This window comes from Labeo rohita, chromosome 13 (assembly GCF_022985175.1).
Source record: "Labeo rohita strain BAU-BD-2019 chromosome 13, IGBB_LRoh.1.0, whole genome shotgun sequence".
In the NCBI taxonomy this organism is placed as follows: domain Eukaryota; kingdom Metazoa; phylum Chordata; class Actinopteri; order Cypriniformes; family Cyprinidae; genus Labeo; species Labeo rohita.
The window spans coordinates 13241124-13266551 of NC_066881.1; the positions used below are offsets into that span (position 1 = coordinate 13241124).

Here is a 25428-nt window from a genome sequence, read left to right on the forward strand (position 1 = left end):
TGTATGTTAGCACCACCCAAAATCCCAACATCTTGTACGACTGTGTCTTCCCGTTGTTTGCTGTAACTAAAATGCTTAAAAAAGCTAAGGGCGATTATCTGTAATACTCGCTTTAGACTTCCGGTGTCGCTGTTTCCCATTGGACGCCAACAAACTGCACAGTCGACGGTTGGAAGTTTACGTTTAAACAAACGAATTCTAAATAAATAAAAACAGTTGGGAAATGTTATACACAGGCATGTTGTTTATAATATGAGACACAACAGTTCTATTTATAAGGAATATTTTTAAAGCACAGAGTACTTGAATGAGTACTGTATATGAGTGATGAGTATAGGAGCGCTGTATATGGAGCGGGGTGTGTGTCTGTGGAGGCGCATTGGTGCTCCGCCCTCGGTGTCTGCTCAGGTGTGCGTCTATCGGAGGAGCATTGCGGAGCTGCAGGGAGAGCAGAGGGGATACGGTCATGTCAGACAGCGGGAACGCACAGTCACAGGACGGAGGATCCCACGGCGAGGACAGTACGGGCCGGGTGACGAGCCCAAGTGTGGGCAACAAAGTAACCGTGGTGCTCGGAGCGCAGTGGGGCGATGAAGGGAAAGGAAAGGTGGTGGACCTGCTGGCCCAGGACGCTGATATGGTCTGCAGATGTCAGGTTGGTTTATGAAAACTGTAGTGTTTGAATATGCGAATATATCACCGGTGGGCTGTGTAACGGTGTGTACATCATCAGCAAGCTTGTTTGTACGGAAATATTCATGGCTGCTCAGAGAGCAGCCTGTGGAGTAGTGAATGCATGTTAAGTGCTTGTGTAGTATGTGATTATAGCACTTGTTTGCAGGCCAATTCTTGGTAAGCTGCGTATTATTAAAGCGGAAACGGACATTACATTACAGCGCGCATCTAATGTTACGCGCTTCCCTTATTATCTAGACTGTACGCAAGCGACGTCGATTATAATGCAGCGTACCTAACTGGTTTAGCTTCGCTAGCAGTGTACCATGTAGGGTGTTTGCAAATGTCACCTTGACTGAATTATGTGATATTAAAGCCAGCGTGATTGTCTGACCCAAGGCCAGCTTAGTGTAGCCTTGAAATCTTAGCAGATGTCATTTAGTACATCAGTTAATGTTGGAATATCCGGGGTATTTCGCAAAGAATGTAAACACAGGCGCAGAACTCCTTTGAAGTCTGAAGGTGTTTTTTTTTATATGAGTATCATAGCCAAACCAAATGTTATAATTGTTATTAATTGAAAAGGTTATGATTTTACTGAACAGTAACCTGGACATGGTTTTCAGCAGTTGTCTCATATGTCCATGTGTTATAAATGTACACAATCCTGCAGCTCACTGGATCTTCAGACATTATGTCCTACAACTTTGCTTTAAAAATAGCAACATTTATGCTTTCAACAATTGCTAGAATGTTTTTATAGATTAAACACACACACTTTCATAGCTGCGTCCTTGGTTTGTAAAAACACTTAATTCTAAAGTGTGTCTTTATTCTCAAGCTCATAAAAATTATAGTAATAGCAGGGTTTTTTTTAAATGGTTGTTTCTAGGCCTGGAAAACTCTTAAAAAGAATAAATTATTTTATGGAATTTTCTACTGTTAATGTGAGATTTTTAGATATCCTTTGAATATTTTCTTAGATATGCTCTAAACATTTAATTTGCTAGAAATAGCTCTTTCTGGGTGCAATTTTTTTAGTAATGGTTAAAGTAATGTTTTTTTTTATGTGTTTTATTATGCACAATTCTCCAGGCCAACATATTTTGTATATACATTTTTTTAATTACACATATATTGTTAAGCAGTTGTTCAGATTACTAAAGAAAGGTTTACGTAGCATATGGCTCCATGTGTCAACATCTCACACTGCACGTCAGAAAGAAACAGGTGTCACTATTTCAGCCTCATGGCTTTCAGACACTGCTGTGCTCTCACTTAACATGTAGCTACTGTTAAACTGTTAGATATGATTGATATGTATATTTAACAAAATGCATATTAATATCATGTTTTTCTTGTAAGACTCCCTAAGTGAGGTTAAATGCGTCTAATATATCCAATTAGACCTGGTGACTTTTAAAGGAGCCTTATATTGCCCCTTTTTACAATATGTAACATAAGTCTCAGGTGTCCCCAGAATGTGTCTGTGAAGTTTCGGCTCAAAATACCCCACAGATATTTTATTATATCATTTTGAAAATGCCTATTTTCTCTTCAAATGCAGATAAGCAGCTGCTCCCTGCCCACTTTTCCAGAATAGGACTGTTCCTTTACAGCTCATACCTTGGATACTCTGCTAAAAAACATCTGTTTTTTTTTTTTTACTGTCTATTGTGCTAAAAGCATGCGTTTTAAAGCCAGATTAGTTTAATCTTCTGATATACAGTTTTCTGAGCGCACACGTCTGAAGCACACACACAGAAAGTGGCTGTCACACAGCATGTGAGTACCGAACTAAGTTCTGTTTCGTGTCTTATTGCGCTTGAACTGTCAAATACACACAAGTTTGTTAAAAACACACAGGCGTTACAAAAACAGTCGGTTATGTTTGTAAAGGTAAACAGCTGGGAAAGAAATCGCTTGTTTATATTAGATCTGTGCAGCAACAGCATAATATACAGTAAATAAATCAATAAATCCACTGATCTCTTGTCTCTTCTGAGGCTGGGACTCTAAATAGTGTTCTGTGCTCGTATGTTTAACCAACGACAGAACAGTTAGCATGCTTTGCTCGAACTTTTGCCATGGCGTTAGAACTGGTACACCACTGTCACTTGCAAAGAAAACAAAATAAAGGCACCGTGGGTGGAAACGTTCAGATTAAGGGGCGGTAATATTATAAGACCCCCTTTATAAGACCCCCCGAAATCTGACACGCTGGTTTCAAAATTACGTTGTTGTCCTTTTAATGCACTGTCCCAATTATTGCACTTAAACACATAAAAAGTCATATTTTCATTTTATGTCCCCTTTAAATGTTTTCACATGTGCAACTCCTTAACATAATGTTTAGATTCTTTAAGAGAGGACTTTTAGGAACAAACGGGGTAATGGCACCAGTGGTTGTGTTATGTGTTATGCTAGAGAGCAGTGATAGCAGGCCGCTTTCCGCCCCCTGTCACTATGCGTGGTATTGATAACAGGTTCACATTGCAAGGATTCTCTCCTAAGAAGTGTGTATTCTGCCAAGGTTGTGACTGCATTTAAATCAGACACTCGGTGTTGCACTATGCAAACCATCATGTGTGTGCTTTGCAAACGGATGGGACAGAAAGCAGATAGTGTTAGTCTTTTTATAAAAACACTGCACTCAGCAGTCTGAGTGGTTTTGCTTACGGGCAGATGGAATGGAAAAAAGACCATCGTGCTGTTCCATGTCACACCAATTTAATATGGCGATCCAGAAACCAGAGGATCAAACACAACACGTGACCTTTTACAATGCCCTTAACATTTAATTTGCAAATTCACATCTTTTTATTGCCTATTTTAATATCAGCCGGTTTTGTGTTGTTAAATCTGTTTTATAGGTGAAAAACAAACGAATTTTTTTCGCATTGTGGTGTTGTAGGCTTATATTAATCATAAGCTTCTTGTGGTTTGCTTATTGTTTATGGTTTTGCAGGCATGTTATGGGATTATTTTTGTGCCAATAAGAATGAACGTAACTTTATAAAACTGAACGTAACTTTCCAAGAAACGATCAAAAATATGCCACTGCAAAAGAAGAAAAACACAATGAAAATGAAAAAATGAACTCAGTCGCACGAATTTAACATGCTCTTCAAATATGCTTCATTCTTTGTTAATGATTTTCAAAGAATCGTTTTCGCGAATCATGGATTCTGAATGCGTTGCCACAGCTTTCGCTTACGCTTCGCAAATTTTCGTTTGCTGTTTTGGCAAAAACCTCTCGTGGGGGCGGGCTTAACAGCGATCTACTCTGATTGGCTAATGAGCTTTTGATGGACAGTTGCTCTCTGAACTGGAAGCACGGACGGTGACGTCAGTGGCGCAATACGTCGTGCTTTGTTTATAGAAACTATCAGAACTGTTGCACACTGTACATGAATAAAACTTTTATCGATGTTATTGATTAACGTTACTTTAGCAACACAAACTTCAAGCTGCGCTGAGGGACAAGCTGAGGTGGAAGATGATGCCGCTCCGTGTCTCTCCTGGGAGCTCATCTTTAGAAACTAAGAGACGACCGTAGGTGAAATACTAATAACATTAATACTTAATATAAACAAAGCACGACGTATTGCACACCGCAACAACTTTCCAATATGTGCGCCACTGACGTCACCATCCGTGCTTCCAGGTCAGAGAGCAACTGTCCATCAAAAGCCAATCAGAGTAGATCGCTGTTAAGCCCGCCCCCACGAGAGGTTTTTGCCAAAACAGCAAACGAAAATTTGCGAAGCGTAAGCGAAAGCTGTGGCAACGCATTCAGAATCCATGATTCGCGAAAACGATTCTTTGAAAATCATTAACAAAGAATGAAGCATATTTGAAGAGCATGTTAAATTCGTGCGACTGAGTTCATTTTTTCATTTTCATTGTGTTTTTCTTCTTTTGCAGTGGCATATTTTTGATCGTTTCTTGGAAAGTTACGTTCAGTTTTATAAAGTTACGTTCATTCTTATTGGCACAAAAATAATCCCATAGCATGTGGGCTTGTTAAATATTTTGGGCTTGACATAGTCACTCTATCATAAACCTTTTTTGTGAAATGCCTACAGACCTGTTATGACAACCACGTGCTATCTTCAGTCTAACCTGTTATACAGGAACGTACTGAAGCCTTTGTGAGCTATAATAGTCTAGAGGATTGCATATAGACATGCTATATATTATTAGATTTTATATACGGTATTAGATTTCTTTCTTGGTGTGTCAATTTAACACCAAGTCTGACAAGAATGAGAGGCCATCTGTTGCTCCTACAGATAAGTTCTGTAATCATATAGATTTGCTGTATTGACTTCAAATGATATATCTACCACAAAACTGTTTTAATTTAAGAGACTTAAAATACTTTTCAGCTTTTTAATTGAGTATGTGGAAATCTCTTGAGTGCAGTGTTGCAGTGGTCATGTTAACTGTGTAATGTGCAGCTGTTTGTTTATCAGTGAGTTTAAGTATGTTGCTTGCTGATAATTAAGCTGCCATTTTTAACCCCAGTGAAATTCAAGTCCCAAATGCTGTATTTGATATCAGGAAGTATTGTATGATTACATATTTTTATCAGCTGGTTTCTGTTTTTTAACTCAGTATTTTTTAAAAAAGTTTCAAGACTGCTTTTTTTTTTTTTTTTTTTTTTACATAGAGCAGGCTGCCTCATGGGAGCTAACATGATCTGCTGAATACTACCCACTTTTCCTCTGTGCCCCCCTTATACATTAAATTAATTGGGGCTGACTGGGAATAATGCATTTCTACAAAGGCATTGATGAATAAATACTTAAGCCTTTTTGTTGTAAAGTCCATGACATTAAGAAATAAAGAAGAATGGAGTACATCTCTAAAGGACTGTTTTTCTCCAGAAACAGAAAGGTCAAGGAATTTTAAAGCTTGAATTACAGACTTGGATAAGAAAATGAAATGGAAGAAAAACAGTTGTGTAAATGTGTTTTTTATCTAGTTATGCTCAGCTTTAAATCTGGTTCATTGGCAAGAAGTTGCCCTTTGTGAGTGCAAATTCTAAAACAATAAAAAATTGGAAACTTTTTTTGGCTTGGAACATTTTATTCATCATTCTAGGTAGGACTGAATGCCATCTGTCCTTTCTTGTGAACTTAAGACATGCTTTTACAAATGCAAATTCAATGTAGTAAATACAAAAAGTGTTTTTTCCCCCCTTATGCACACTCTCAGTCTTATTTTCAAATGTGCACACACTCTTTATTCTCAGAAACTAATAAAAAAGTAACCCGATAGAACATCACCACACAGAACAATATTTAATCAGTCTAGTTCATGGGATTGGTACGGTTCTCTTTCAGCTGGATTTTTAATGCTGATGGACTGCTGGTGTGTCGTTGTGGGTGATAAAGTGGTAACTTTGCTATTAATCCCTATATTAGTTCCTCAACCCCTTGTTCCTCTTCAAACAGACGGTGGAGCAGATCACTCACTCTAGCCACTTATAGCATGCCAGGTTTGGAACACTGAATGCCATCCAATATGGTCTGAAACCCCAGAGACAGTCATGAGTGCAAACGTGACAAACATCATATGAAAGAAATGTTCCAGGTTATTGACTCAAAATATCACTTGGCTCTTCCGAGTTTCCTCTGATACAAACTAAATGTCTTTAACGCCTTAGAAACCACCTCTTATAAAACTAGATGCAGTATGAGTACAAATTAGCTTAAATGGGCCATATTTACAATCCTAATAAAATGAACACTGATTAATTGCACAAAATAAATAATAAAAAATCAAATATATTTGGTGTATAACCATATTTTACAATTTATTTTGTTGCCAATGGAGTCAAATCTAAGCTTACATGTTTCTAAGCTTACATCTCATTGAGTAGCAATTCTTGTCCATTTGAAAACAAAATTGTGATTAATTCTTTTATGTCTGTTGAGATTCCTCAATTCAATTCAAGTACTTGATTTGAAAAAAAATACTCCACTGTGTCGATTAACTGGCAAAATACCGGAAGTGACGCTTTCCATGGATGGGAATCCATGAAACACATTATTAGAAGGAAATATATGCATAATATATAACACTGTGTAGATTAATATGATCTATTGGAAATGCTTGATGTTCATAGTACAGATTGTACTACAGTTGCAGGGTTTGAGGGTTGATTTGAGTGATTTTTAAGTCCACTTCCAGAACAACAATTTACAGATGATGTACTCACCCCCTTGTCATCCAAGATGTTCATGTCTTTCTTTCTTCAGTCATAAAGAAATTATGTTTTTTGAGGAAAACATTTCAGGATTTTTCTCTATATAATGGACTGATAATAGTGCCCCGAGTTTGAACTTTCAAAATGCAGTTTAAATGCAGCTTCAAATTATCCTAAATGTGGTTGTAAACCGTCACAGTCGAGGAAGAAGGGTCTTATCTAGAGAAACGATTGGTTATTTTCATAAAAATAATACAGTTTATATACTTTTTAATGTCTTGCTCTCCCTGAACTCTGTGTATTCTGGCTCAGGACAGTTACGGTATGTTGAAAAACTCTGATCGTATTTTCTCCCTCAACTTCAAAAGTCATTTCAAAATCATCCTACATTGCTGCAGAAGTTCCGACCCAGTTTTTGTAAAGTGAACATACAAAGAAGATCAAACACCCTTAACAAAAAAAGGTAAAACAGCGATATAAGACGATTTTAAAAGTTGAGGGAGAACATGAGATGGGAGTTTTTCGACATACGATGGGATTGCATATTCCTCATGAACCGGAACAAAAACAGTTCAGGCAGTGTAAGACAAGATGAATGTTTGACATTAAAAAGTATATAAATTGTATTATTTTTATGAAAATAACCGATTGTTTCGCTAGATAAGACCCTTCTTCCTTGGCTGGGATTGTTTACAACCGCATTTGGGATCGTTTGAAGTCGCATTTAAACTGCATTTTGGAAGTTCAAACCCGGTGCACCATATCAGTCCATTATATGGAGAAAAATTCTGAAATGTTTTCCTCAAAAAACATAATTTCTTTATGGCTGAAGAAAGAAAGACATGAACATCTTGGATGACAAGGGGGTGAGTACATTATCTGTAAATTTTTGTTCTGGAAGTGGACTTTTCCTTTAAGACTCCTCATCTTACACCAACCCTTCCTATCCATTCCAGTGCCTGAAATGACACATTTGGGCTTTTCAGACTTTGAATCAATAATTCTTTACCTCTTGCTCCATTTTTTTTTTTCAAGATTTCACACTGTACATTTACACTAGCAGTCGAAAGTTTTTTTTTTTTTTTTTTTTTTTTTTTTAGAAATATGTGCTCAATTTAAAAAAAATACTCCACTGCAATTTGCCCGTGTCGATTAACAAAATAAATAAATCGGCAAAATACCGGAAGTGACACTTTCAATGGATGATTATCCGTGAAACACATTATTAGATGGTTTTCCAAAGGCTGCATAATATATGACACCAGTTTAAAAATCATAATAAAACATAATGCTATTTTGAATTCACAAACGCTATGATTCTTTTAAATAAATGTGTTTTAATTGTGTACATGCGTGTGCTTACGTATGTGCATCTCAGATCTTTAATAGTTTTGTTTAATAAAACCATATGATTACTTGCTTTTGATACCAATTATTATTGCCTTATTGCTATTATATATGTATTTTAAGTAAGTGTAAAAGGTATTGTTTGCCTAGGTCTATTTTTATTAGCACAAAAATTAATTATAATTATCTGATTACTCAATAAATCATCAGAATAATTGACCGATTACTCAATTACCGAAATAATCGTTAGTGACAGCCATTTGCTTAGAGAAACATTGTGTGCATACTATATTCTTAAATGTAAATGTATGATGTCCCACAAATTATTTGGAGGTGGACCTCCAATTAGGTGTAATAAAACCATATTCATTACATGATGCCAATGCTTCTCAGGTTTCTGAAGTGTCAGCATGCTGCAAAGAACAATATGATGTAGAAGTTCAAAGAAAAAAACTCCCAGGCTGGGCCCTTTGACTCAAAAGCAACCTTGTAACTGGAGCCCATAATAGTAATGCTAAGTACCTCCAGCAGCACTTCTGGTCACCATGGGTATGAGAACATCGTAAATGCATCTAAAAAGGAGAGGCATCCACACACACACTACTTAACTGGTCAAAGGAGAACTGTCCTGAAATAGCTCTACCCTGTTCCTTGCTGGATTAAGACTGATTTATTGAGCACACTTTGTGAGAACCCCCTCAGATGTGACATGAGGTCAGATTGACGCCATGTTGAAAACAGTCACGTGAGGACTCTTGACGATTCTTGAGGATGGTAACAGTTGGCGTGCCACGTGTGCTTCTATGGTTTGTAATCTATGGTTTCCCTGTTCTTTAGTCACATGTCAACAAAGAAGGGATGAAATTTGCATTATGTAATTTGACAGTTTAAAGGAGTGACAAATGAAAATGAAACAATGTAACTTTGCAGAACTGGAATGTGTTCATGTCTCACTCTTTGCACAACCATGTACACGGTTCATTTCACTGTGCTTTAAGCCTCAGATAAGTATGTAGTCATTTTAGCTCTGTTTAATGCATTTTACAATGCTAAAGCTTATTCTGAAGGATACAACAAATTGTCCCACAAACTTCATGGAGAAAATGTGAAAAAGATTCCATCTGGCTTCCTATTTGTATCTTGTCTAATTGAGCAATAGAGCTGTTCCTACATTAAATCCACCCCTAACAACCAAAATCAGTGTTGTTTACATGTTTCAATTTTCCATTTCACAACTGCATGTCTAAGCATGTCAGTACCATACCATAGCAATGCTTAGGATAGTTAAAGAGAGAGTTCACCCAAAAACTTACTGTGGAACACAAAAGATGATGTTTTGAGGACCAAACAACATTGAATCGTGTTGATTTTCATTGTATGGACAGGCATTTCTCAACAAATCTTTTATGTTCTACAGAAGTCAGTCAGTCATAATGTTTTAGACGACATGGATAAGTACTATAAATAATGACAGAATTTTGTATCACAGATTTGTATGGTATCTTCTCAAGGACTGAAAAGTCATTGTGTTTCTTCTCTCCTGTAGGGAGGCAACAATGCAGGACACACGGTCGTGGTTGATTCAGTGGAATATGACTTTCACCTTCTACCCAGTGGGATTATCAACCCTAAAGTCACTGCCTTCATTGGTGAGTATGTCAGTTCCCTCCTTCCATTTGGATGGTGTCCTATATGAGTTGTCGACATTGATATGCAACCAGAGTAGCACATACGTAGATCTCTACTGGTAGTACTTGCTTTGAAAACAATACCACGGCTTCCTGTTAGAGTGTTTGGATGTTGGCCAGCATATCCAGACTAATATAGCTGAGTGCAATCTATGCAGTTTATTTGCAAAGATCCAATTTTGCTAATGGCCATTACTGCCTTTGGCCTTCTGATTCATATGTCAGCACTGTGTAGATTAATATGATGTATTGGAAATGCTTCATGTTCATAGTACAGATTGTACTACTGTTGCAGGGTTTGAGGGTTGATTTGAGTGATTTTTAAGACTCCTTTTCAGTACTCCAACCCTTCCTATCCATTCCAATGCCTGGATTGACACATTTGGACTTTTTTTTAGACTTTTAATTGATAATCTTTACCTCTTGCTCTAATCTAATGTACCTCTGTACATTTAGTCAAAAGTTTTTGAACAGTAAGATGTTTTAATGTTTTTAAAGACATCTCTTTTGCTCACCAAGCCTGCATTTATTTGATCCAAAGTACAGCAAAAACAGTAAAATTTAGAAATGTTTTTCTATAGTTTTCTATTTTAATATATTTTATATTTATATTTTATTTTAATATATTTTCCTGTGATCAAAGCTACATTTTGAGCATCATTACTCTTCATTAGTCTTCAGTGTCACATGATCCTTCAGAAATCATTTTAATATGCTGATTCGCTGTTCAAGAAACATTTTTATTATTATTACTATCAATATTTAAAACACACACATTTTTTTTTCAAGATTCTTTGATAAATAGAAAGAGCCAAAGATCAGCATTTATCTGAAATAAAATGCTTTTGTAACATTACCCAATATACCATTTAAAAGACTTGGACTTGGAGTCAGTATTTTTCAAATTAAATTATAGAAATTAATACTTTTATTTAGCAAGGATGCTTTAAAATGATCAAAAGTGATGATAAAGACATTTATAATGTTACAAAAGATTTCTGTTTCAGATAAATGCTGTTCTTCTGAACTTTCTATTTATCAAAGAAACCTAAAAAATTCTACTCAGCTGTTTTTAACGTAATAATATTAATAATAAATGTTTTTGAGCAGCAAATCAGAATATTAGAATGATTTGAAAATGATTTGAATGATGCTAAAAATTCTGCTTTGAAATCACAGGAATAAATTACATTTTAAAAATATATTCAAATAAAAAAACATTATTAAATATCTTTTAAATAGTAAAAATCTTTCAAAATGTTACTGTTTTTGCTGCGCTATGGATCAAATAAATGCAGGCTTGGTGAGCAGAAAAGACTTTAAAGACTGGTAAAAAACAGTGTGTGAACTTGGGATAAAGTTATTTTTGCACATTTGTTTAGTTAATAATGTTGATTGGCCAAGCACACAGCCTGTTTTCAAACTTGCTGGCCCATCTGTGGTATTGTCACAAGTGAAACTAATCACAGCGTGACTCAAGAAACAAGCTTCTGTGACTGTTCCAAATGCATGAATATTAATGAGTTCGTGATCGTGAACATTCTAACACCACATTATTCAATACTTCAGGGTTAAAACTGTCCTTTATACAACTGTCCTTATATCTCAAGGTTAAAGACTGAATCGGACAGTGATGACTTACAGATCCTCTTTTGATTGCAGGTAATGGTGTAGTCATTCACTTGCCGGGTCTCTTTGAGGAGGCCGAGAAGAATGTGCGGAAAGGAAAAGGTTTGTTTACCTGTTTGTGCCCTTGGGCTGTATGATTGAGTTTTAGTGAGCATTGAAAGGAGTCTAACAGTGAGTTTGCTTGCAGGTTTGGAAGGCTGGGAAAACAGGCTCATCATATCGGACCGTGCACACATCGGTAGGCTCATGGCTCCCATGACATATAAACACCATCAGTTTCCAAAATTACATTCACAGCACAATTTGGCTTTATCCACCTTTCTCTGCCCATAAGAGTGGGCACGGCCATTTGTATATTTTATAGGTCTGGTTCCCGGTCTCATCCGCATCCAGCTACTTTTAGCTGTACAAAATTTTTGCTAATTTTGCTGCTTGATATTCCAACTTGGTGTATTTTACCATATTATTTTAATGTATTATCTTAGTTTTGAGCACACTGGTTTGTAGTGCAAACAGTTTTAACGTTTACTGCACATTGTTATTCTTCTCGTTATTTCCCTATAGCGGATAATGAACCAGAAGTCTTACCCATAGGCTTACTTCCGTGTTAAAGAAAAAGGTGGATAGGGGTGTAAACAATCTGATTTGATTGCAGTTCTTTACTAAATGATTATTTTTGATTCATAGCTAGATTCATAGCTTGATTTTTAAATATATTCACAATACACCACCATTCAAATACAATAAAAACAGTAATATTCTGAAATGTTAATACGATTTAAAATGACTGTTTTTTTAATTTCAGTATATTTAGAAATATAATTAATTCCTGTGATGGCCAAGCTAAATTTTTAGTATTATTACTTCAGTTTTCAGTGTCACATAATCCTTCAGAAATCATTTTATTATGCTCACGAAACATTTCTTACTATCAATGTAAAAAAAAAAAAAAGTTGTGCTGCCTAATATTTTTGTGGAAACTGTAATACCGTTTTTTCATTATACTTTGAATATAAAGTTCAAAAACATTAATTTAAGATAGAATTTTTTTTTTTAGAACATTATAAATGTATTTACTGTCACTTTTGATCAGTTTAATGTTGAATAAAGATATTCATTTAATAAAAAAAAAAAATACTACATTTTTGAATGGTAGTGTATGTAACTTAAATCAAAAGAATGCATTGATGTACATGAAGTACATTGGGTGTTCTGGATTTAGAGATTTTTTTTTTATAATCTGATTTTTTTATATCAGAAAACATTGTAATTTTCTTAAAATATACATTATACGTAGTCATTTGTCGATGATTTTGAAACAGTTTGTTTGATCAGTTCTGAGCTTAAAGGAGAAGTTCACTTCCAAAACAAAGATTCACATATAATGTACCCCCTTGTCATCCAAGATGTCATCCATGTCTTTCTTTCTTCAGTCGTAAAGAAATTATGTTTTTTGAGGAAAACATTTCTGCATGTTTCTCCATATAATGGATTGATATGGTGCCCCAAGTTTGAACTTCCAAAATGCAGTTTAAATGCGGCTTCGAATGATTGTAAATGCGATTGTAAACGATCCCAGCCGAGGAGGAAGGGTCTTATCTAGCGAAACGATCGGTTATTTTCATAAAAAAAATACAATTTAAATACTTTTTAATCGACGCTCGACTTGCCTTTCTCTCCATGAAACATAATTTCAAAAAACATAATTTCTTTACAACTGAAGAAAGAAAGACAATTATTATTAAAGGAATTATGCTTATGTGTTACCGAGTGACAGAGAACTTTTAACGAAAAGATCTGAAAATATGATGATTCTGGCGATTTAAGGCGATTCTGAGTCTATCTTTTTTATTTGAGAGACATTATCTTTATGTATAATGCATATAACTTTGCAGACTGTTCACACTGAAGGATAGCTATTTTACAAACTGCCAAAAACATACTTTTCGATATATGACCCATATGACCTGCTCTTTAATGCACTGAAATATCATTTGTTGCATTAATGCATTGCTCTTATCTTTTGTGTTTTTGTTTTGCTTTTGGGATTTGAAGTAGGCAGATTCTGCTCTCAAATGTCACATAATCAAAGAGTCCTTTAAAATTTTTAATGATATGTGTTTGAATTATTCTGCCTTTGGTCTATTGTTGTAATTCTAGATTCTCAGCAGGAGCTGTTATAATAAAAGGACACAGGATCAATTGTAGTCAACCGAAGTGTTGTTATGGTGACCTGCTTTGGCATGTTGGGTTCAGAGCTCAGAGAGATGAGTTGTCTCACTGTAATGTATACACTCTCCTGCCTCTAGTGTTTGATTTCCATCAAGCTGTGGATGGAGTCCAGGAACAGGAGAGGCAACAGCAAGCTGGCAAAAAGTAAAAACCCTGCTTTATGCACACGCATACATCACGCTAGCAACATGTTATGACATGAGTTCATAACAAAAGAAAAAATGCTTTGAGAGATGAACTTTAGTCATGTGTAATGGTGGCTTTTCTAACTCTCTGGTTGTTCTTAATAATTGACTGTTTAGTGTGTATTTTGTCATTTGTTTTATAACGGACAAATGCAATGTTCTAGACTTGGAGAATAGGTACAGAAATATGAAATAATTTATATATAATTATAAATAATTACGCAAATCTACAAAAAGAAAAAAATCATAATCTTAAAGGGATATTTCACCCAAAAATGAAAATTCTGTAATTAAATACTCACCCTCATGTCGTTCCACACTGTAAGATCTTCGTTCATCTTCAGAAGATATTTTTGATGAAATCTAAGAGCTTTCTGACCCTGCATAGACAGCAATGCAACTGCCATTTTCAAACCCCAGAAATGTAGTAAGACATTGTTAAAATAGTCCATGTGACATCAGTGGTTTAACCATAATGTTATGCACCTCACGCATGCGTTGCAATACTCTTGTGAACGTGCAACAGAGACTGACCCAGAAGAGAAGCTTTATAACATTACAGTTGAACCTCTAGTGTCACATGGACTATTTTAATGATGTCCTTACAGCTTTTCTGGGCCTTGAACGTTTCAGTTGCATTGCTGTCTATACAGGGTCAGAAAGCTCTTGGATCTGTCCATATGCACTTAGGGGTCCCTGAAAAAAGGTCACAAATCCCTGTTTTAAAGCATACCAATAAATCCAACACATGGAAAAAGTATCTATCTAATGCATGTGAATATGACTCACGAGTCTCACCTTCTTTCTGTTTCACCACCTAGTTTAGGAACAACTAAAAAAGGAATCGGCCCCGTGTACTCAGCCAAAGCAGCTCGCAGTGGCCTGAGGATATGTGACCTTCTGGCTGACTTTCAGGAGTTCTCCGAGAGGTCAGAGTGTGCTTACCTGTTCAAATGAGCTTGATATTTTACCCATTCATGTCACATTCAACAGACTGTTAAACCTCGCCCTCTGAAAAAAAACACCTAATGCAGTTCTTAATCCGGCAGGAACAATGGAAGAGCAACTGACTACGCTACTCGTCTGTCACAGTGTCAGCTGAGCAGTCTCATGTCTCTTTTCACAGATATAAACATTTGGCCTCGCAGTATAAGTCTATGTACCCTTCACTGGAGATTGATGTGGATGGGGAACTTGAGAAACTCAAGGTGAGAAGCTTAGATGTCACACCAGCTAATAGCGTAGGTTAGGTTTACAAGATTTTATAGCACTTGGATAAGAGTTAGAGTTCAGATTTACAGTCAAGGTGGTACAACCTCTATGTCATATCAGTAATCAAAATGTTACCAGATTTGTTGAACGTTTATTAATTACTGTATTCATTACAATAACATCTAATGTTCAACACTGACATTGACACTGACTTTTTTTTCCAGACATATGTAGACAGGATAAAGCCCATGGTGAGAGATGGAGTCTTTTTCATGTATGAAGCACTACACGGGTCTCCAAAAAAGATTCTGGTGGAAGGTGCCAATGCTGCATTGCTGGACATTGACTTTGGTGAGTAATGGATACACCGAAACACATAGTACATACCATTCCCTGACCACGTGTAACATAAGATTATGCAATGTGCTAACCAGCTGATTCCCATATGTGAACTTCTGGGAAAGTCCTCCCATATTAGTTAAGTCCTGTGAAGTATCAATAATTAAACTCTAAAGTCAATAATAGTCGCACATTATTTATTTTATTGTTTTGTGTCATTTTATTTATTTCATTTTTATCCTTCATGTTAAAAATATTATAGATTTCTACTATTTAGATTTTTAGATGATTTACACTAGTAGTCAAAAGTTTTTGAACAGTAAAATTAATGTTTTCTTTTGTTTTGTTTTTTTAAAGAAGTCTCTTCTGCTCATCAAGCCTGCATTTATTTGATCCAAAATACAGCAAAAAATGTGAACAATTTTAACTATTTAAAATAACACTTTTCTATTTTAATATATTTTAAAATGTAATTTATTCCTGTGATTTTAAAGCTAAATTTTAGCATCATTACTCCAGTCACATGATCCTTCAAACTCATTCTAATATTCTGATTTGCTGCTCCAAAAACATTTATTATTATTATTATTATTATGTTGAAAATAGCTGAGTAGAATTTGTTTCTGGTTTCTTTGACTAGAAAGTTCATAAGAACAGCATTTATCTGAAATAGTAATAGTTTGTAACATTATAAATGTCTTTATCATCACTCTTGATCAATTTAAAGCATCTTTGCTAAATAAAAATATTAAGTATTAATTAAAAAATGACACTGACAAAAAAAGCTTTTTATTTCAGATAAATTCTGATCTTTGTATTTTTCTATTCATCAAAGAATCCTGAAAAATAAAATCAGTACTGTTTTACATCTTGATAATAATGATAGTAAAAGAAGTTTCTTGAACAGCAAATCAGCATATTAGAATGATTTCTGAAGGATCATGTGACACTGAAGGCTGGAGTAATGATGTTGAAATTTCAGCTTTGCATCACTGGAATAAATTACATTTTAAAATATATTCCAATAAAAAGCAGTTATTTAAAATTGTAAAAATATTGTACAATATTACTGCTTTTGCTGTATTTTGGATAAAAAAAATGCAGGCTTGGTGAGCAGAAGAGAATTCTTTAAAGCACATTAAAAATCCTACTGTTCAGAAACTTTGACTAGTAGTGTGTGTACACAATTTTTTAAAATAAATTTTGACATTGGTAGATGTAGGTGCTTATTACTCTACATAATAAAAACAACATTGTCTTATGTTCTCTACAGGGTTACTAACACTTTAGTCACTTTAAAATGTTTTTTTAATAAAATGTATTTAATTTTTCTTAATATATTTATAATTTAATTTTTTTTAGTTTAGTTCATTATAATAATACATTAAACTTGAATTTATTCTTTACTGTGTAAAACAATTGTTAATTTATTATTTTAAGCAGTTTTGTGCACCTCTAACTTCTTACAAATAAATATAGGCGTTGACGCATGCAAAAGTCTATTATTGTACATAATGAAAATAACCCTGGCATTGCCTAAAGCTTCACTTCACTGGCACGCGGCGCTGATGTGATGCCTTTTGTTTAGGGACATATCCGTTCGTGACTTCCTCAAACTGCACTGTGGGAGGGGTGTGTACGGGACTGGGCATGCCACCCCAGAATGTGGGTGAAGTCTATGGAGTTGTCAAAGCCTATACCACGAGAGTTGGGATTGGAGCTTTCCCCACAGAACAGAACAACGTAAGCGGCTGCTTCACTTCCTCTTTTGTTTTCCGCATTGTTTGGATGAGCTCTCACTACTCTTTATATTCCGGTGCATTCAGTGTAATAGTGTTTTGGCAATGGTGAGCCTGACTTTAGGCGAGCTCGATTATTGTTATGGATAGATTTGAATGGGAATAATGAGGCTGGAGGAACAGAGCAGTCAGTAATCTGTCACGCTACATGACAATGAATATATTATGTATGAGACATTTATGATTTCCTATTTATAATGTGCTTCACAGTGACTTAATAAATAATAGCAGGGTTCCCCACAGTCAAGGAAATCCCGGAAATATTAGGATTCTACAATAGAAATAAAATTGTGAGATAGACATGGCAGTACATAGTGTCTTTAATCCAAAAAAGGTATAGTGTAGTTATTGTTTAATTTTGCATTGCAAAACACTTGCTGTAATTGAGGTGTGATACTGGTAAGATTAGGAACAGTTTTTGTGGTATGGTTAGGTTTAAGGGTAGGTTAAGGAGACAACAGTGTAATTATAGATAGAAATGTTACCGACTTTGTCATATTCATTTAATTATAGAAATTAATTATTGCCGGTGTTTTTAAACTATAAACACAATGAAAAACGTACACTACCAGTCAAAATTTTTGAACAGTAAGATTTTTAATGTTTTTTTTTTTTTTTTTTTTTAAGAAGTCTCTTCTGCTCACCAACCCTGCATTTATATGATCCAAAGTATAACAAAAACAGTACAATTTTGAAATATTTTTACTATTTAATATAACTCCTTTCTATTTGAATATATTTTAAAATGTAATTTATTCCTGTGATTTCAAAGCATCATTACTCCAGTCTTCAGTGTCACATGATCCTTCAGAAATCATTCTAATGAGCAGCAGATCAGAATATTATAATGATTTCTGAAAGATCATGTGACTAATGTAATGTAGCTAAAAATTCAGCTTTAAAATCATAGGAATAAATAACATTTTAAAATATATTCAAATAGAAAACAGTTATTTTAAATAGTAAAAATATTTCGGAACTTTACTGTTTTTACTGTACTTTAAAATAAATGCAGACTTGGTGAGCAGAAGAGACTTCTTTTAAAAACATTTTACAAATCAAAACTGTTCAAAAACTTTTGACAGGTAGTGTATGTACTCAGTAAGTACATTGTGTCATATAATTATTTTAAATGTTAGTACAAAGTATAATTTACAATTTAAAAAAAACATTAAAAATTGGGTCCAAATATATTACTGCAACTAGAAATTGCTCTTAATCTTTGTGTTTTCAGTTTTAAAATGGCTCCATCTAGTGGGGAAAAGGTTTTTAAGGCAAGACAGTAGTTTTGTAGATTTTATAATTGAAATTGTCAAATAATTCTGCCAGCATGGTAGAAAATATAGCTCATATAATATCATATAGACTTTTTTATTTTATTAAATAAGGAAAGTGCACATTAATAAACTGCAATACTGTAAATACACCAGGGTGAGACTAAGGCTATTTTTATATTTTTCTTCTGTAGACCCTGGAGTGAATGTTACACAGTCACTCCTAAAATTGCAAAATGATCATCCAAGATGTTCATGTCTTTCTTTCTTCAGTCGAAAAGAAATTAGGTTTTTTGAGGAAAACGTTCCAGAATTTTTCTCCAAATAGTGGACTTCAATGGGGATCAACGGTACAAATTGCAGTTTCAATGCAGCCTCAGAAGGCTCTACATGAAAAAAACAAAACAAAACAAATTTATATACTTTCTTTCTTTTTTTTTTTTTAAACCTTTTTTTAAATGCTGTTAATCCCTTTTGAAGTCCACGATGTGGAGAAAAATCCTAGAATGTTTTACTCAAAAACCTTAATTTCTCATCGGCTGAAGAAAGAAAGTCATGAAGATCTTGGATGATATAGGGGTGAGTGAATAATCAGGAAATGTTCATTCTGGAGTGAACTAATCCTTTAAATGTGCTTTATTCATACTGTACTTATTCACAGGATATCGGAGAGCTCTTGCAGACGAGAGGCAAGGAAGTGGGCGTAACCACAGGTCGCAAAAGGAGATGTGGTTGGCTGGATCTGGTGCTTATCAAATATGCCCACATGATTAATGGCTTTACAGCGTGAGTGTTCAGATAAATCTCTTTTGGTTTCTCTATTTGTGCTCTATAAATTTTTGTTTTCTTATTTGCATCCTTCTGTGTGTCTGTTTAGCTTAGCTCTCACCAAACTTGACATCTTAGATGTGCTTCCTGAGATCAAAGTTGGTGTGGCATACAAAGTAGATGGTGAAACCATCCCACATTTTCCAGGTAAGCAGCACATTTCCCACATCACATGTAGATTTAATAAAAGCGAGTGTAATTAAATATCATGCATGTTTCCTAGCAAACCAAGAGGTGCTACACAAGGTTGAAGTGCAGTACGAGACTCTGCCAGGCTGGAAAACAGACACGTCTGCTGCCAGGACCTTTGAAGAGCTTCCAGAAAATGCACAGAAATATGTCTGCTACATCGAAGATCACTTGGGTGTGCCTGGTAAGACTTTAAAGCAATAGTTCTTCCAAAAATGAACATTTTGTAGTTTATTCATCTTCCTGTTCTTCCAAACTTGAATGACTTACTTTCTGCTGTGGAATGTAAAAGAAGGTATTTTGAAGAATGTGGGTAACCAAACAGTTTACCATTGACATCCATTGTATGGACAAAATAATGTCAGGGCTCTACACTTATTTTTTTTTAGGAGCACTTCTGCTCAAAATTTCAGGAGCACCTTCTAATCAATAATCAAAAAAAAAAAACTGATCTAAAATTAGCCTTCCCATTACAAGATGATATTTGACTCCTTAAAGTGATTTACAGGGAAATTTTGTTTTAATTTTAAAAAGCTTTATATATATATATATATATATATATATATATATATATATATATATATATTATTATTATTATAAGCTTTTTAAAATTTCTGATTAAAACAATAGTGGAAACAAAAGAACACAAAAGTGGCTTGTAGGTGTATTTTCATGTTTAATGAGGCTCAGAGGTGGCATGAGTGCAATCAAATTCATAAATTCATGTTGAGATTAATATTTTAAATATAAACTTTTAAATATAGAAATATTAAATGATTTCAATAACTGAAAAGATACTTTAAAAATGAAACTAAATCTGCCAGTAGGTGGTGGCAAGTCACTGATTTAATTACTGAATCATATAATTCATTTGATTCATTCAAAAAGCTGATTCATTCAGGAATAAAGCAAGTGACTGTCTTTATGAATATTAAATTGAATCATTGACTCACTAGATTAGTTTAAAATTCATGTTAATTCATAAACGAAACACCACTGTGGTTGAATAGGGAAGCGAAGCGGCTCAGTTGTGACTCATTTCAAACTATTTTTGATGATGAAAGCAAAATCAGTATCAAAATCAATAGTGTTATAGTCAGACAGTGTAAGTCACTTCATATTAACTTCTTGTTTATTTAACTGTTGTATTAAATCAATATCTCATTTACGAACTCCCTTAAAATCATTAAAAGCTGTCACTCATCTTAGTTCATTGCGATCTCACAAAGTACAGTCACTCTACACTTTGTTCATGAAAGGATTCATGAGATATGTCTGTGATAAATTACTTAACTTTGCAAAAACAGGTAGAAACCTTTGAAGCTCCCCTCAGCACAAACACAAATATCAGTCACACATAGTGCTTCTAAATATTTTTTCATAGTCGCATGCGGTAGTTTTCAGTCGCACTGTAGAGCTCTGAATGTGGAAGTAAATGGTCAACAAAACTGTTTGTTTACCAATGTTCTTCAGAATAACTAAGAATGTCATACAGGTTTGGAACGACATGAAGATGAGGAGACTATCACTTTAACTTATAAGTCTAATCGTTTAAAGGGGTCATCGGATGCAAGCATTCACTTTTACATGTTGTTTGAACATAAAAGTTTGTTGGCAGCGTGTGTACACAAACACCTTATAATGATACAAATTCACCCAGTGGTTTTTAATTTAATCTGTAAAAATAATTTCCCCCTTTTTTAAATCGAGCCATTCTCAGCATCTTGTCTGTGTGACGTCACACCGACAGAGGCCGCTCCCACGATAGATTGATTGACACGGCCATCTTAGACCTGCCTTTAATGAGCTGTAACACTCCGATCACCATTGTGGCGGGACATAGACAATAATGGTTTCTAAGCGATTGAGATGTTGTTGTTGGATGTAATAATGAGTAGTCATTATTTACTCCTGACATCTGAGCCACTGAAGACACAGTGGATTCCGTTTGTTTGTGAAGGAAATGCGCCTCTCGATCTACATAAATGCGTCTATGTTCGTGCAAATCATTTGTGATCGAGCTACACTTACAGCAGAAGTGAGTATAAGGGTTTTTAATAAATCTCTGCAATCCCCTTTCCTAATAACTTGCTAGTTAGCAAGTTTCGTGGCTAAACGCGGCTAAATGCAGCTAAAGTAAAAAAGCTTGTCACTCCACAGAGAGAAGAGAGGGGTGGGGCGAGCAGAGCTCATTAACATTTAAAACAACATCTACCAGAATAGGTTGATTTTTGCAGAGTTGTTTTTGGCAAGGTGAAAAGGGTATTTTTACACTACCTCTGAGAAATTTTAACCAAAGTATGTTATAGACTTTTCATTAAAGGAGAAGTCCACTTCCAGAACAAAGATTCACATATAATGTACTCACCCCTTTGTCATCCAAGATGTTCATGTCTTTCTTTCTTCAGTCGTGAAGAAATTGTTTTTTGAGATAAACATTTCAGCATTTTTCTCCATATAATGGACTCCTATGGTGCCCTGATTTTGAACTTTCAAAATGCAGTTTAAATGCGGCTTCAAACGACCCCAAATGTGGTTGTAAACGATCACAGCCTAGAAAGAAGGGTCTTATCTAGCGTAACGAACGGTTATTTTCATAAAAATAATACAATTTAAATACTTTTTAATGTCAAACGCTCATCTTGTCTTACACTGCCAGGACTGTTTTTTTCTAGTTCATGACAGTTAGGGTATGTCGAAAAACTCTCATCTCATGTTCTCCCTCAACTTCAAAATCATCCTATATCGCTGTTTTGTTAAGGGTGTTTGATCTTCTTTGCATGTTCACTTTGCAAAGACTGGGTCGGCACTTCTGCAGCGATGTAGGATGATTTTGAAATAATTTTTGAAGTTGAGGGAGAAAATACGACTGGAGTTTTTCGACATACCCTAACTGTCTTGAGCCAGAATACACAGCGTTCAGGGAGAGAAAGGCAAGAGGAGTGTTTGAGATTAAAAAGTATTTAAATTATATTATTTTAATGAAAATAACCGATCGTTTCGCTAGATAAGACCCTTCTTCCTTGGCTGGGATGGTTTACAACCGCATTTGGGATCGTTTGAAGCTGCATTTAAACTGCAATTTGGAAGTTCAAAATCGGGGCACCATATCAGTCCATTATATGGAGAAAAATCCTGAAATGTTTCCCTCAAAAAACATAATTTCTTTACGGCTGAAGAAAGAAAGACATGAACATCTTGGATGACAAGGGGGTTGAGTACATTATATGTGAATTTGTTTTGGAAGTCATATCAACTTGAGGAAAATGGGCGTCCGATGACCCCTTTAAAATGCAGTGGGGTTGTTTTACAACAGAGATCTAATGACTTTTTCCATCTTTGCTTTAGTAAAGTGGATTGGTGTTGGGAAGTCACGGGAATCAATGATCCAGCTCTTTTAAGAGGCTGCTTGGCCTGCATGTAGCACTGGCTGGATTACACTCTGGACTTGGGGACTCTGTGACGGGGACGGAAAGTTGCCTCATGTTTCTTCTCCCGCCTCTCCATGGCAAGAACATAATTTTGTGTCACTCAGATCATCCTACAGCCCTCTGAAATGGAATATTTGCCATATATAATGGCATTCCTGTGGTAAATCAAAAAGGGCTTTTTAACTAGTTACATTACTGTTTCTCATCTGCTTTACATCCTTCTCCTCTGTTATTTCAACCTCTCATAAGCTCATTATCTCCACCTTGAGTCCATATGCTGTACATGTGCTACTACTTCAAACTGTCAGGCATCAGTAGTGATGTATATTGTTGCTAGATATTAATTTTTTTACACAGATTGGGTAAAACGATTACTTATACATGTTATATTTAATGTTCTTTGTTTCTTTTATCATACAAGATTCAACAGTTATGCAATGTGTACTACCACACTTTGTCCTTGTTTTAAATGGACTGTATGATTGACTTACTCAAGTCAACGACGTTTAAACGTACGGTTTTTAAAAGACAGTTTAAATGTTTCTTTACCAGATGCATAAATAGGAATTATGTACAATACAGCCTCAAAATCTAACACGATTACAGTCGGTGTGTTTTGTTTGTCCAAAAACAGAAGAAAGACATTTTATGGAAGCATATTTATTAAATTTTAATTTGCTCCAAAAATAGTATATAGTTAAAATGTGCCTCAAGAAGCGTATCCTATTATACAGGCCGAGGGTTTTGGTTCCATTGAATGTATGTAAACGTTTGCACTGTCCTCAGATGTTTATTGTTCAGCTGTACAACTTTATGCCACAAGCATATTAAAGCCACTTTAATGATCAGATATCAGATTGTTAAAGTGTAGATCCTTAAGACATTTATGTGGATTGAGACACCACCTCAGGATGTACGCACTGATGTTTAAACTTCTTCTGTGGTTGCTAGCTGCTGTGGGAGGTCGTCTGCTTTTCTGACCTTCAGTGGTACATTTACCGAACCTTTAAATATTAGACATGACCTAAACGGTCGAATGTAAGAGCTTGTCTATTTAAATATGAATGGGTTGTTTCAGAAACCCACAATTGCTTCTTCTGTTTGTCTCACCCTCAAGTACTGCACCTTTCAATAAATAAGTAATATAGAATAAAGTGTGCCTTGTTAATACAGATGAACAATGAAACTTGAAAACTAATTCTTCGTCTGACTGAGCTTTTATGGATTTTAATTGAGAAACCTCTTTTAGCATTTTCGAGGGCATTAGTGTCATTGCCAAAAGTGTACATGCATCCAAAGAAGTATCTTTTAATGGATAAATGAATGCTGTGATATAAAGAGCCTTTGTAAATGACCCAGAATGATAACTCTTTGTTTTGTCAGATTGATGATGGTGTGATGCTTTGCATTGTTTTCTGTTGCTCACAGCTGCTGAATAAATGATGTAACCTGTTTATTTGTTTAGTAGCATCTATTACATGTCAATTATCTCGTATTCTCACAACATCTCCTCTGAACAAATTCAATTTAGCTGTATTATTAAAATTCAAGAATACGACAGCTGAAACATTCAAACAATATGTTTGCACAAACACAACTTCCTTTACTGTTTCTATGTTGTACTGCTGCTGATTGGGTTTTCATGTATGTATATACAGAACACAAAGCCATATTCTCTTGAATTTACTGTTACACTTGCTGGTGATTGATACTGATGGGTGTGCATGATCATCTAGTGGGATTTGCACCAAAACTCACTTACTTTGTTATTTATCTTGGATGGATGGCAGACAACCGTCATGACACTCCAGTCAATAAAGTAATATAGTGAGAAACGCTTTTATTTTTGTGTTTTGTGGCGTTATTTATAATCGATAACGAGTCAGGTACGTTTAAACAACCATTGCATTAAAAATACGAGGTTTGATAACTCGCCACCAGGGGGAGACATTTGCCTTTAAATAGAAGTTGAACAGCAACGAAGATTTTAACAACTAGAAACAGCTCCGTTATTACGTTTGACAATAACGTGATGATAAACAATTACAATCAGATGATAATAACATTCTGGTCTTGGAATCTTTTTTTTTCGTATTTCTATGGTGAGCTTAGGTGTTAATTGGTGAATGTGATCATGTGCATGGCCTGGTTGAGGTTGAATTTAGCTGTAAGGCAGGGAGGGAACTAATTAAAAACAGACACAAACGTTTTCATTAACACAATAAAAGTGTTTTTCATGTTTATAAAGTTACCTTTTTGTAGGTCACTTACATAGCCCTTGCAGTGTGGCATGAATCTGTAGCTTGTGTTTGGTGGAAATTACAAAAGGTTGTGTAAAAATTCACAGAATAATAAACACTGAAATGATTTCTTTTTGCTTTAA

The 25428-nt window shown here is 35.1% G+C and overlaps 1 protein-coding gene across 1 annotated transcript; it reads left to right on the top strand.

The window, feature by feature from the left end:
• The first annotated feature begins 368 nt into the window (after positions 1-368).
• adss2 (adenylosuccinate synthase 2) lies at positions 369-24499 on the top strand. The gene is made up of 13 exons (XM_051126417.1): positions 369-655; positions 9786-9888; positions 11590-11658; positions 11744-11794; positions 13866-13932; positions 14795-14902; positions 15100-15181; positions 15410-15536; positions 17113-17267; positions 19259-19383; positions 19475-19572; positions 19649-19798; positions 22963-24499. Exons 1-13 carry the CDS (start codon positions 467-469, stop codon positions 23013-23015), a joined length of 1377 nt encoding a protein of 458 aa, XP_050982374.1. The 5' UTR covers positions 369-466; the 3' UTR covers positions 23016-24499.
• Positions 24500-25428: the final 929 nt, after the last annotated feature.

Bases quoted from the DNA above. Each gene is read 5' to 3' on its own strand.
- adss2 (XM_051126417.1), top strand. From the start codon at position 467: ATGTCAGACAGCGGGAACGCACAGTCACAGGACGGAGGATCCCACGGC. The intron at 11,659-11,743 runs GTTTGTTTACCT...GTTTGCTTGCAG, and splicing joins GAATGTGCGGAAAGGAAAAG to GTTTGGAAGGCTGGGAAAAC. The intron at 14,903-15,099 runs GTCAGAGTGTGC...CTCTTTTCACAG, and splicing joins TTTCAGGAGTTCTCCGAGAG to ATATAAACATTTGGCCTCGC.